At 37.2% G+C, this 14,882-nt stretch overlaps 1 protein-coding gene across 1 annotated transcript in view; it reads right to left on the reverse strand.

Moving 5' to 3' along the window:
• Positions 1-6,003, reverse strand: part of LOC104514572 (protein sidekick-1-like) — a gene marked incomplete at its 5' end in the record, with an annotated part of 103,660 nt that extends 97,657 nt beyond the window's left edge. Inside the window, 2 exons of the mRNA XM_010158300.1 lie at positions 78-184; positions 5,844-6,003. Coding sequence (XP_010156602.1) covers positions 78-184; positions 5,844-6,003 — 267 coding nt within the window. The remainder of the gene's footprint in view (positions 1-77; positions 185-5,843) is intronic.
• Positions 6,004-14,882: the final 8,879 nt, after the last annotated feature.

The raw sequence follows: 14,882 nt of genomic DNA on the forward strand, positions 1-14,882 counted from the left end.
ATTGGTATGTTGCTTTTTTATCCCCCCAAACAATAGGTTAGCTAACGAGTCACAGAGTAACTTCCATTCAAACCTACACGCCACGTGAACTTCGGATCTTCTTTGCAGCAACGCCCCCATCCTGTTCCGTACAACACACTGATAAACGCCAGCATCCGCCCTCTGCAAAGCTGGAATGATGTATCTGTAAGACAAAATATGGAATGAGAGTGTACTTCTTCCTAAAGGCAGATCAACGCTACTTTAGGTGGCATTTCTTATTTCTCCTCTAATATTTTACACATTGTCTCAAACGCTTATGGTGTTTTTTCTTGCAGCCAAACAGCTTGCTCTTACAATCCCTGATCTTTGGCTACAATACTGTCTGTTCTATATAGAAGAAAAAAAATACTTGAAAGGCATAAAATATCTTTCAGTTTTATGATCTACATTTGATGAACACTAATTAGTTCTCCACAGATTCTCCTGAAATATAGACTTAAATGTTTCCCTTCGTTTTAGCCACCCTCATTCACAAGGCAAAGATGGCTGATGATGTGTTCAGAGGTGGCACAGGAAGGCTGCAATCTAAATGTAGGCACTGGGAAGACTTGCAAGAAATATCAAAGCTTTCCAAGGAAAAGATGGTCACTGCACTGTGCTGCCACCACCAGAACTCCAAAGAATCCTGGACAAGAGAGTACACTGTATGGTCTATTTGTTCTGCCCTTCAGGATGCTTAAAAAGTCACTTAGTCCACTAATGCTCACCTTCCTCATTCAACTATATCTGATTACTCAACATGAAAATGAGCTGATAGGCACAGTTTTAATGTGAATAAAACACATGAATAATATAGATAATCCTGCATTAAACAAACATTAATCAAAGCGCATATTCCCCCGGTCACCTTCTGGAGATATTATGGTAGGATTAATGAAAGTCTTTATGAAAAGATAAGGAAAAATAAAACTGCTGAACTTTAATCTTCAAAATTTAATTCCGCTAAAGGAAAGCATCTCCTCTCATACTCACATATTCTATACACACCCACATACAGAGCTTAATATCTGAACAGGATCAGACAGCATAAAAACAAAGGAGGTAGAAGGAATCCAGTTTACGTGATAAATGAAGACTATAATCACTGCATTATAATTACAATCAAATGCACTATAGCAAATAGGTCAGACAACCAAATCATAGAATCACAGACGGGTTTGGGTTGGAAGGGACCTTAAAGATCATCTAGTTCCAAGCCCCCTGCCATGGGCAGGGACACCCTGCACTAGACCAGGTTGCTCAAAGCCACATCCAGCCTGGCCTTGGACACTTCCAGGGATGGGGCATCCACAACATCTCTGGGCAACCTGTCCCAGAATTAAAACAGTGCCAAACACTATGGACCAATTTTAGCAATCTACTGTAATGCCTAGGAGACCCAGGTTCCTAAGTACACGACCTGTAGGCAATTGTATTGTCTGCCTGCCTGTGTGCCTAAGCTGACTCCTCCTGACCGCCTTCGGAGCAGTCAGGAAGTTCTCTCCAGTGATATGACAATTTGTACTGGGAAGATAAGGCAGCCTCAAAACAGTGCTCTGTTTGGGAGTAGTAAACCCAACAACCAGCACACAAATACTTGCTGGTCAGCGAGTATATAATTCTAATTTAGCCATGTTGCCTCCTGCCTGATGAGTTGCCATAAGAAATGGAGTGACAAAATAGGTGAAAATACAAGCCATAGGATAAAAATAGATAGGACATAAGGCTTCCCTAGTTCCTTACAGATTAATGTCCTTCTCTGCCAGGCAGATGATCGTTGCAACACACCAGTAACAACAACAAAAATATTCTAACAAATAAATATTGACAATTAATTTCTACATTTCCTGTTACCAGATAGTTTATAGCTTAACAAGCACTTCTTCCCTCCATAAAGATTTAGTATTGTACTTTTCTAACATTTATAACTGTGCTTGCCTATTAAATACAGCCAAAATTAAAGGTTTCTTAGGGATTCATCTGTACTGGGACAGTAATGCAGAGAGTTGTCCCACCACAGGACAAAGCAAATGAACTAGATCAGAAGTGTCCAATTCTGGCTTTCTTTTCTGACTTACTAATGTGTCAGCAGGGAATATTCTTAATATGTTGCCTGAAGAAAAGAAAATCTTTTAAAATTTTACAGTGAAAATCCCATCTACCTTGGAAATTCCAAGAAAGCCTACACCTACTAAGTAGTTGGCTTCTCAGTGGACCTACTGGGTAACGTGCAGGTAAGGAGAGCAGAAGTAAAGAATTAAATAACAAAAGTAGAAAAAAAAAAAAAGGCTAGAATACATGTTTAGATTATTTGAGACTAACTTTAAAATTAAAAAACGCTGACAAGAGATAAACAGATATTAATCGAATTTCTAATTCTGCATTAGAATTTTTAACAGTCTTTGTGCACCTAATAGGCCTGTTTTGTTTTGGTTTTTTTTGTAATATACTTTTCTATTGACCCAACAGTCAAAAGACTGGGTTCTGTGCTATGCTTTCACTATTCTACTTATTTTCTGATATGCAAGAAGGGATACAAACAGTGCTTTCTAAATACAAAATAAGACTTGCTTCCACAAAATGAATTTATATCAAAGGTTAATACTATTTTTTACAGTGACAAGACATGATTTTGCTTTATTTTTCTCCACACTAACTTTCAAGACAGAAGATCTTGTACAGATGCCAGGAGGCTACTTAGAGTTTCTGGGGATCTGTGCAGGTGCTTTAGAAACTCGGACCTATTTCGCTGTTTTGAGTGGTACAGCCAAGAAAGTTTTCACGGAAGATGCAAAGTGACAAGCATAAAAGGAAGCTTCAAGGGAAGTCTTCCAGAGCATAACATGCTCCATCATCAGGACTGCAATGAGTTAGAGTGGTATCAAACTCCCAAGGAGAAATGCTAATTAATGCTGTCTTAAAGCTTCCTATGTTTCATTCATCATTTCAAATTTACAATTTTAAATTTAAATGCTGTAAGAGTTAAAGGTAAACCTAGGCTTCAGGTTTTTAACAGCCATAATAGTGAAGAAAGAATTAAAACTAAATGTATTTTATTAGGCTGTCACATAACTTATTATCTACTCAAACTTCTTAACATGAGGCTTAGGCATCTATTGATCAAACTTTTTTTATACAGAATAAAATTTAAATGTGTCCAACGTTAAAAACACAAATATAATAATTAGATACTTTATGTAGTTTGAGAGGAAAACGTACTGCTGCTTAGACATAACCTTAGTCTCTTAAACTGAAATAAATTAACACTGTCAGACCACAAAAACAAACATGGAAGACACACCTGGTCCAGAACTTAATTCAAAAGGAAACAAAGAAAAAAGTCACTGCCTGAACTTTAAAAACTCTTCACTTACAGACATAACCAAAATTGCTACTGCAGTCAGCAATATTGATGTGTTTTCATTACATGTATCTTGGATCACAAAGAATTTATAAGGTTGTTTTATAAATTCTTAATACAAACTTGTGTATGCACAGTCACTCTAAAAGCCAGGCTGTGCACATAATCAGCATCGTTATACAAAGAAAAGCTGTTCATTCAGGGTCACCAATGTCAAAATGCAAAGACTCCAATTAGTTTTTTACTCACTTGGTGTGTAATAATAAGCTTTGAATATTTTCAGCCTGTTACAATATAGACATTACTTTAACTGAGACACACTAAGTAATATCAATTACCAGAAATCTTTGATTGATGATTCAAATTGCAGCAGAAGTCACTTACACAGGAAAGATTCATGCATTTAAACAGAGTATTTACCCAAGAGAAATGCAGAGCAAACTATTATGAGGTCAAAGTTTAAGTTTTGCAACTGGAATTTTTATGTCTAAGCATATTTTTCCCTTGCTTTCATTCATCCTAATGCACCTATGCCATATAATCCTTTTTGAAAGCTTACAGCTTTGCATTTCTATAGAATCAAGATCTCGTTGGGCTTATCTCTGACTGCAGTATAGCTGTAGCAGTAGGGCTGCAACTTCTAAATTAGTGTTTTCTATCAATGTTATTTTACTATTATAAACCAGTAGTTTCCTATCTTCTTGATCACCTCTGCAGCAGATGTTTCAATTAGAAATAGAAACAAGAAGAATATAAAAAATACACAATCAATAAATGTAGCTCGTATCATGACCTGACATTCACTAGAGTAAATGAAATCCAATGACAAGAAACAAGGTTCTCTATGTAAGTAAACACACACCTTGGGAAGGGTGTTCCAACACATGGATTCTAACCTCTTCTGCAACACACAGTAAGCTACAATTTTGCATTAGGGTATGCACTTATTTAAGAAATAACCATGGTATTCTAACCTCAGTTTCAAAATATCATAGGTTCTTCCTCGGGTTTCTCCTAGCACCATGAAATGCCAGTCTCTCAGTGGCTAGCACATCTGCAAAGCTCAAGTTCTAACCACTGCTATTTGTTCCTTCCCTGTTCACGTGTTTTGTCCTCCCACACCATTCCTTTGTCGTACCTTCTTAGCATCTTACATGGTTGGGAGCTGCTGTCAGCTCCGTCTACCAAGAAGCTACAATGGACTCTGCTGTTGTTGATCAAAACAAGAGGCATTTACGCCAAGTGACGCTCAAACCTTCTGTGATTAATTGCGCTATTAGAGATTTTTTTATTTTCTAGCAAGTATTCACAAATCTCTTCTATAAACTGAACAACACCCCATTATGTGTGCACGGCTCATTTTGAGGTATCAGCGTATCTCAGGGCTCGAAAACAGCAACCATTAATAGATGCAATTACTCAGGACTAAGTGGTCTCAACTAAATCAAAAGTCTGTAATTTCTAGGTAAGTTCATATAGAACTACATGTTTGGTTAGAAACATAGTTGCTAAATAATTTATGTGCTAAATGATCCATAAGAGTTTTAAAATGCTATTTAAGGATTTTTTTTTCCTCCATCCTGCTCTGTAAACGTACATAATATGGAAAGAAGAACTAATGTTAGGTTACAGTTTTGAAAATCTTTGTGAACAGTAATTATGGACTAGCTTATGCAACAACATAGAATTTTACACCATTATCTGCATTTTTATACTAATCTATGCTGTAATTTCTGTTGATAGTGATGGAGAACCACTTTTCCCTACCTTGAGCAACGTAGTTCTAAAAGTGCAGTGTTTACCTCGGTTTGCTAAAACCTCAAGTGGTATACAAGTGCTCTCTGACATACCCATGCCCTGTTACTTCTGAAGTCACAAATCTTATAAGAATTACTAATTGCATAGGGGGACCCAATTAATGCTCCCATTAAAGAAAAGGAGAGCAAACTCCGATATTTGGCCAGCCATCTGCTGCCTGTCAGCAAAAACGTAGCTCTGCTTAGCCACAGTATGGTTTTTCTCTTGCTTGACAGGATGTTGTGGGGAATGGGGAGGGAGTCAGTGAGGTCCTGGGAGCAAAGTCTTCTTTGTATCATCACAGAAGAACAGTTTCTTAAACTATAAGATTCATTTTGGCGTTCTCAGAAGAAATCGTCAGTTTGATATGCAGTTTAAGACAAAGCACATTCTGCTAGATCTTACTGAAAAGCATGGTCCCATTGAGCTTAGCTTTGTTCAAAGTATCCTTGTTTTGGAGGGTGAAATAGCATTTTTAGGAAAGGAGATTCTCTCGTAGAGATCTTACTCCTTCACAGAATCTGTCTTCTGTCATGATCAAAACACACTGGTTTGAGGTGTTTGTTTAAAAAAGGTTTGAGGTATTGGGGTTTTGGCAGGGGTGTTTGTTTGGAGGTTTTTTGCAATTCCACTTAGAGAAAGGTATTATATAGCTTTTACTTACTTATATTCACTGGAGTAGGCAGTTATTTCACTGTCATTGTGTAACCACTTAAATTCCAAGGGCCAGCTGCCTTCTGCAAGGCACGTAAGTACGAGCCGATTTCCTTCCAAGTGTATCTGGGGCAAGCCTGGTTCAGTCTTGAAGTATGGTGCAACATCATCTGAAATAGAGAGAGACAGATAATGGGTTTGTAAGCTATTTAAGTGAGTTTCATATAAGCCACCAGTATTTAGCTCATTTCTTCCCAAAATGGCCAACATAAAACAAGACACAACATGATTCCACAGTTAAGGCTGTTCTATTCATAACTAAGCTTTATCTTTAGAGGCAGAATTCTCAACATCTTGATAACCTTCATCCTTGGTACTTATTTAGAAGAGAAGTGCGCACTCAGACAAGCTTTTGTCCATGTTTACTGTTTATACATATGAGAATTTCAGCATTGTCTACTGTGGCAGGCAGTGAACAGCCCTACTGGCTTTTTTTATTCCTCTCCTCTGTGAGGATTAAATCCACTTGAAGCTTTTTTTTTTTGGTTTCTTGAATAGAAACCAGAAGAGTAATCTTGGATAGAAATGATTATCACAGCAGGAGAAGTCTCAGGGCAAATGAAGAATTTTGATAGAAAAAAAGAGTTTAGAAAAAAAACAACTCACAAAATCGCAAGATTAATGTGTTTTTCAATGTTATTGCCAAGCAAAAATGTGTTAAATTACATAACCTGAAACCACTAACAGATTTTGAATTAGGGTACTTCAATAATGTTCAAGGGTCACACATAGTCTCAAACTCTTGTTCTCCCGTGGATCACAAATGCTCAAAATACCCCAAGCAGCAAAATTCTCAACTGGTAAATTGCCAAAGCTCCACTCAAACACAGATTTATTACAAGTCTACATTGGTTGGAGACTCCCCCCTTGTCACTTCTGGAAGATGAAGGTTTTCACACTTTACACACCAAATTTCTAATTGCAACCATGCAGGACCTACAGACTTAATCTTAGGAGTTTACAGATCCCTTCTATAATGAAAATTAACTTGTTTATGCATATACATAAAATACACAAGTCACACTGAAGGTCAGAGATGTAATACACAATATGGAATAATACTTAATGGGTAGACATTACTACACTCTGCTTTTTAGGAGTCCAGAGTGTGTCTGTATTTGATGTATAAAATTTGAAAAAAATACACAAATGTTGTCCCTGTGCAACTAACCATTCAGCTAAATTGCTAATCCTTCTTTTTAAATGTATTTTAGATTAAGTTCAGGTATTTTTACACTTGCTCTTTAAGGAGTTTAAGCTATCTTTCACAGTTTATGGAGAAGTGACCACATGTACTATTCAAGGCTGACTGAAATCTTTGAATCCACAGGTCACATACTACAACCTTTAATAGTTGATAGTCACAAGACAGCAACCACACACTTTAGGGAAGGAGGAGCTGAAGGCAAGGGGTGGCAGTGGCTTTCATGGTGTTCCACCCAAGGTTGGCAAGGCAGTGGGTATGCAGCACCGCCTGGCCATGTCAACCTCTCTTTTCTTACTTAACCAACCACACGCAGCCTGACCCATTATCAGCCAAATCACACCGGCCCAGGGTGGTGGCCACGCTTCAGCTGAGAGTGGTCAAGGAGTCAGAGGTTGACTGGTGCCAAATTGTTTGCTGCAGTTGGCTGTAACATTGAACATCAGCTGCATACACATTTGATGCTTTGTATTGACAAATCAACTCCCTAGTTCTTAGGATTTAACTTCAGAAAGACACAGATTTCTGCAGGGAAAAAAAACCCATCATCTTACAGCAACACTTATAAACTATTACACAAAGTCTGACCTAACAAACTGAATTAAAAAAATGTATTTTGAGGTAAGGGCGGTTTCTGATTTGCAGCATTTTAAACAACTGTTTTACAAACAAATCACTTCAATGGCCAGTGCAGCTCATTAATATTTTCTTTAAACTGGATATACAGGAAACCATGACAATTCAGAATATGAGGAAACAGGAACAGTTCCCAACTAGCAGATAGTCCCAGGCAAACCAAAGATGTTCTTGGCACTTCACTCTATGACTGAGATTATAGCCTGTAAATCTTTATTTTTTAATAACCACAAGTACTGTGAAGAAGTATTATCTCAATTCCTGTTTTCTCCTAACTAGTAAAATCAACCAATATTTTACACCTTTATAGAGAAAAGTTTAAATCCGAGTTAGATGACATGAGCATAAAAACGGTTATTTTGCCCAAACCAAAAAGCAAATTTTTACAAAGATATTTCTTAACAAGTGAGAAAATGTTAAATCCATTCAGAGCTTGCACATGTGCTCTGGGGAGTCTCCCAAAGGACTTATGAGACAGGCAGTCTACCCTTGCAAGATTAAGGGGGTCAGCCTTCCTCTGGGGATGAAAAGACAGCGGCAGGGAGTTGTGCTGGTGTTTTGGGGAAAGGGTTGCAACAGAGTCCAACTGGTAAATTTAAATGATTAGTTCTGAGCCCCCTGAAAACAATTACTTTACCTGAGAGTATATAAAGGGTCATGAAATAAGCTTGTGAAACTATTCCTTCCTGGAACAAGTTGAGCCATTCAGGGAGTTTACAATGAAAGTGGTATCTGCACTATAAACCTCAACACCAGTTATTTGTTGATCTTGTTTTTCAGTGATTTAAAAACTCAAGCAGTATAACCTCCTTCATTATTTCACTCTGAATTTTCCACTTACTCCTTCTAACATGTCTTTTCAAGAAAAAAATTATTTGAAAGACAGACTGCTGCCCACAAGTCTGCCATTCAGCCCTACATTTCCTACTCAAATGTTCCAAACCCAGAGATGCTGCAACCCACTCAGAGCTGTCTCCCATTTAAAGTATCACAACCAAGCTGGTATTACACGAAAATGCTTCTCAAAACTCAATCCAATTCTGGTAGAAGCTAAAATGTAATAGACCTACAGGAATATTTTTATAAAGAATATAGCATGCTTTATAAATTACCCCAACTCTCTGGAAGATTTACTTAAACCCTTGAAGTAATTTTATCTTCTAATCTTTTATTCCTGACTTCCTCATCAATCACACACCATCAGTTTATCAAATTCAATTATGTAATCAGAGCTCACTAAGTATTCACTGAAAGCAGAAATGAAAATAAAATGCTGAGCAAAGATTCCATGAGGAGAGGTAGCGGTAAGGCTTTGATGCCTCTGGCATTTCTGCGGCACAGTGCTGCTCACACCTCAGACACAGGATCAAAACTGTGCTGCACCCCAAGCTTTACAGCTTTACGCTGTAATGAAAAGCAGAATTCTAAACTGGGCTTACAAGGGCAAGTTTGGCTGTTACAGAGCATCCAGGGAAATAGGAAAATTGGTGGGAAAAATTAGAGCCATCTCAAAGACAACCGTAGGAGAGGAGGGGCTGGCTAAGGGCTGGAAGGGGGTCTTTTAGTAGGTATAAGATACTTTTATTAATCAAATAACGGAAGGGCTCACCATAAGGTTAACCTTGGCCAGCCAAGGGTTTAGAAGCCATGTAAGCATCTCCATTGTATTCTCTTGTAGGACAGAGTAAAAAGCTAATTAAAAGCCTACCTGAGTCCTAGAAACAGGAATAATAAAATACTGAGATTAATATTCCTAGCTAAAACAGATCTCTGCCCACAAGAGGGAAAAAAATGCCTTTATTTTATACACTGTTGCTTCCTTCTAAATGCTAAATGTGTTCATACTTCCAGACTCTCTGGCTCTTCATCTATGCTGATATAAAAATAAAAATTATAATAAAATTAACTGAGTTGCAAGGAGGAGTGAAAGGATAAGGTGCCATCCTGTTGGCACTTATATACCTCTTCTACAAATTTTCATTAAGTGAGCTTACCAAACTCGCTAACATCCTGACTAGTACCCTTAAAAGGATGGTCAGATTTATTTTTATGTAAATCTCAAGATAAAATAGGATTGAATATGCAAAAATTAGCTGGAAATTTCCTCCAAAACATGTCTGCCTTGCTTTTCTGCATCATTAAATTGCGAGAGTTCATTACACTGCCAGGTTAGCCCATCTATTTTCTTTCTTTGGTACATGCGAAGCTTAGATGGATTTTAACTCAAAATACAGTTTCAGGACCTAATTCAACAACACCCGTACACTTTTGTTTGGATTACTGCTGACATTTAAATACAAAAAACGGTGCTGTACGCAATTGCTATCTACGTTGAGCTTCTCCCCAGCACCAGCAGCCGAGACGCATCACAGAAAAGCTGAAAGCTCGCTCATACTCAAGTCTCCCTGAAAATCATGTTCAGGCATGAACTTACAAATACAGTCTGTTTAGAGAAGGCAGTCTGACTGTACAGCTTTGTATTGAATGGAATAAAAACAAAACCTCCAAGAGTTCCTACTCATTAGTTAATCACAGGAACCTAATCTCCTTAGGACAGCGTGAGTGAACATGACTTCAGAAACAGAGGAGAGTACCATCACAGGGACCTCAAACATACCCTCAAACACATCAACAAAGTTTGGCTAAGGATTTTTAGCCCTCTAACAGCTTACATTGGTAACATACATAAATCAAAGTCAGATTAAATAGATCTTCCAGTTAGTGCAGGGTGCTACAAGATCTTGAAAGCAGTCTTGTAGTCCTATCCCTCAGGAATTCATATATTTTAATTAAAGATGCAATTTGATCTTGAACACTTCTGTCCTACTGAGAAAAGGAAAGTTACCATACTCCAGAGAAGTACCACATCACCTTCACCAGTGAAACACACTTGCAATTACCCTGCTAAAAATCTCAGCGTTTTTTTTCTCCAGAAATGTCAGATACCAACAGTTACAGGTAAAATCACATGCTCACATCTAGAGAAAAATCAGTTACTGTAGTCCTGAACATACTTGGAGGAAGAATAGCATAGTGAGCGCAGGGAGCAGGTTAAGAGATCCCCACTGCCGCTGCTATTTGTCTTTGTTCTGTATCTCTACTTTTAAGTCATTCTTAGCCGAGCCAATATTGAATATTAGGAGTAGTTTAACCTGTTCATAAATCAGCAAGACAGAGCAAACACAGCTCAATCACTAACAAATATCACTGAGCAGCTGTCTTTCCATTGCCCAGTTCATGCAACAGATAAGCTATTGAAAATAAATTTTTGAATGAGATAAATCTTTCAATAAACCCAAACAAAAATACAAATGGTTTGTTTAAAAAACAAACCTATCTTGATTTTAGCTTATTAGTCCCTAGCAAAGCATGATGCGCACCCTCCTTTGTTCATATGCATATCTAAAGCCACAATCAGCTGACACAGGAAAATAAAGAATAGAATATAGCTGAGGAATTTTCCAGGAAAATGAGACTAGATAAATAAATTACATACAGAGTTTGAACTATCAGCCCAGAGAAGAGCAACACTATAGAAATGCTTATGCTCTCACTGTTTGCAAGGCAAGGGGACGTGAGCCATCTTCAGGTAGGTTAATATCTGCCATAAAGAGTGTTTTAAATGATCGGTCCAGAGGATTGACTGCATCATACCAAAGCATCGTTAAATTAAAAAGGAAGCTAGAGTCAGGAAACCCTAGCTCAGGTCAGGAAGAATCTTTTCAGTAACCCAAAGCAAGTAGGTCTAACTGTGGACAGCAGAATCCCAGCAAGAAGAGACTGAAGTTCAGCTGTGACGTTCACAAGCTCATGCCCCAGAGCACGAACAGTGGAGTACGAGCTGCTCTCTACCAACTGACAGCTGATAACTGCAACCTTCACGGGAATCTGGACCATATTCTTACCCCCAACTTGGACATGAAAAAGATTTTTCTCTTTTTCCTTTTCAAAGGACCTTTTAATCTTATTATCTCGGTTCCTGATACGCATGCATACACGTGCTAACTCTGGATGCAAGTTGTATTCTCCTGGGGAAACGAACTTCAATAGCTTATATGGCATAAGAATTTGGAATTATTACATAGTAAATCTTGGGAAACATACCAGGAAGTCAGATTGAACTCAGATATATTTGAATCAATCTTTTGAATTCAAACCTTTAAAACACATTGGTGAGATGCTGTGAAAGTTAGTATATGATCTATTCATAAACTGTCAACAGTGTCAAACATACATTAGAGCATTCAGTCACTTTAACTGTATTGATTTGCAGGAAGGCTATTCTATCCAAAATATTGGATATTTGAGATTCAAATTTTCTTGGTTAGAAGTGTGACATAAATCACCAAGTACAACAATTAAATTTAAATTGTATTTTACTACCTCATTCTAAGCCTGGATTTGAAAGGACTGATGCATCATAGTGAATATTTCATTAAAATCTCAGGTTATTTTTCAAATATACTGCCGTAGTTAAGAATTTTCACACAATGGTATAAAGCATTCCCTTAAAGTGGATTTCCTGAACTTTTATCAAAGACAATATCTGATTTTATATTGGAATAATACTAAAGCAACTGTATTTAAATCAGTCTTTCCTCCTCAATTTCATAAGTCAAGTAAATGAGGCCACACTACTCATTTTTGTCCTCCTATAGATACGAAAGATAACCTGCTTGTTGGATACCTCTACTATAATCTCTAAATGCAAATACAGATTCAGCTGAGGTTGATGGATAGTGCTTTTAAAGGTTTAAAAGGGGATGGAATTAAATTGTTTTAGGACTCTGCAAGTTCTGTGAAGAAACCTACATATTTCTAGAATAAGTGACATTTATTTCTTTTAAAAGAACAGTCACTGGGAGACAAGAGGTAACTTTTTTCGCCTTGAATAGGTCAAATAACTAACTGGCAAGTTAGTTATTGGGTAGTTGCCAATCATATATTTGATTTGGATGGAAGAAATATTGAACTCAAGATTGCATATCTGTTGCAGGCTGCTCCAAGAGGAAAACTAAGCATTCTGTAGTTACCTATAGTTATGATTAGATTTCAACAATTCAATAGAATCGGGAGTCCCAAGTAGCAACAATGAGTGTTGGCCACATATTTAAGAAGATTTAATTAAAAATTCTTTTTTTTTTCTTTTAATTGAAGCATCACTCCTCTATTTTAGAATTACCTAAATGGCACTGCAGATTCCATTTCACTCCTCATTACTTGATGCAAACAGATCAAATGTTTTTCCCAAATCTTGACTAATACATTGTATTGTTTAAAAGAACAAACATCACAGTTCCTTCCCTTACAAACTTCTACAATTCTAAGATAGGCACTACAAAATGACTTGCTACAAGAAAACCTGTTTCAGGATTTCCAACCTTTCTACCTTGTTTTAAGGCAGCAACGTTTCCTGTTTTCTCTCTTTCTCTTCTTCCATTTCTCCCTACAAACAGCTTTAGATGAACCACAAAACTGTGTTTGCATGTTACGCTGAGATAATCAAACAGAAAAAATCTAGAGCAGCTTTTTAACGACAGAAATCATCAGTTGCTTACAAGTCCTTAACTTATTCTTTGCATTCCTAAAATCTACTCCATAACACTGTCACCTATTTAAAGGCTATACTCACAATCACTACAGGATCACTTCTTGAACAAGAATTCATTTTTGACATAAAATTTCTTGAGTTTTATTAGAAACACTCAAAAAAACTGAACGGAGAAGGGCCCACAGAAGCACAAGTAAAAAGGAGTTTTTAAAGGACCTGGATTCTGACAGAAAAATAGACAGTGGTCAGTAACATCACTCCATTTAAAATTCAACATTAAACTCTCTTGGTTATCCCCAAATACACTGAGAAAGATTTTCACACATGCAATTCTATCATTCTTTTCTTAAAATTGATTTCTTCAGCAGGCCAGCCAAGGAAGGGAATAAAATGAGCTGATATCATTTTAACTGAGCCTCAAGCAGCTCCTGATGTATTAACCTTAAATCCCACTAAGGTTTCTTTTTCCCATTTAATTTCTACACCTCATGTTTTAGTTTCACTTTCTGACCTCCAATACTTCAGTTGAGTCAGGGTGAAAAAAGATTGGTTTGTTGTAGATCAGAAGGCAATCACAATTCATAATTTCATGAAACCACAGAATATTTTTAATCTGCAAGATTAAAAATCAGTAAGTTAGATGTTCTTATGTTTAGTGTAGTTCACCCTCGAAAAAGGCTGCAGACTTATTTTTTGAAATATTAATGAAGCTATCTTAAGGGAAGTAATAAATGAACAGAGAGAAAAAGGCACAATAATGTACAAAATGGGCAAATAAAAGAGAACCCATTAACTATCACAACTAAAATAAAACCTCCAAAGAAATCTACAAACTCTCTGGGCTGAACTGGGTATCGAAGCATAACCTCCATGCTTTCTATATTCTCTTCATATCTAGTGATGGTTACAGGGACTTGCAAAGCTCTCAAGGAAATAAACAGTTACTGCTTAAATCTTGGCATACAGCAGGTAGAAGGCAAAACTGCCTTCACGGAAAGAGAACCCAAGTATAGCAGGGTTTCCTTCAGTATTCTGAGTGCAAAGGAAGCTACTGATGCTACTACATATTCTACAATCTCCAAATACTATAAGGCCAGTCTCATCACAGTGATATCTATCCATCAATATATATCCACTAAACATTCAAGCTGATGCCAGGATGAAATCCTACGGAACATGTAACAGAGCTGAAACGATAAAACCATAAATGTGCTTTCCACAAGTTTATCTTCGGTATAAGAGGCCTTCTCAGGTGATTATTTTGGAGAAGGTAAATAAATTAAAAAGGTAAACAGCTGACGAGTGGCTGGAAGTACCAGAACAGAAATACAAGTGCAGCAGGAAGAAACAATGGCACAGCAAATACACTGCCAGACTTGAAAGCCATGTAAGGCCACCTATTTATTATTTCAAGGAGAGAATTATTTCTAAATAGCAAAGCAGCTATGAATAATCCACGGAAGATATAAACACACATCTCTTTTGATGAAGGGGAAATGATTCATGCACAAACCTTTGTTAAAAACAATGCCCACTCCTTACTGCTATTGTTACTGTGTTTACATGTAACTTTCAATTTTCTTTTTTTTTGGACCTTT

This window comes from Eurypyga helias, unplaced genomic scaffold, assembly GCF_000690775.1.
Source record: "Eurypyga helias isolate BGI_N326 unplaced genomic scaffold, ASM69077v1 scaffold6839, whole genome shotgun sequence".
NCBI lineage: Eukaryota > Metazoa > Chordata > Aves > Eurypygiformes > Eurypygidae > Eurypyga > Eurypyga helias.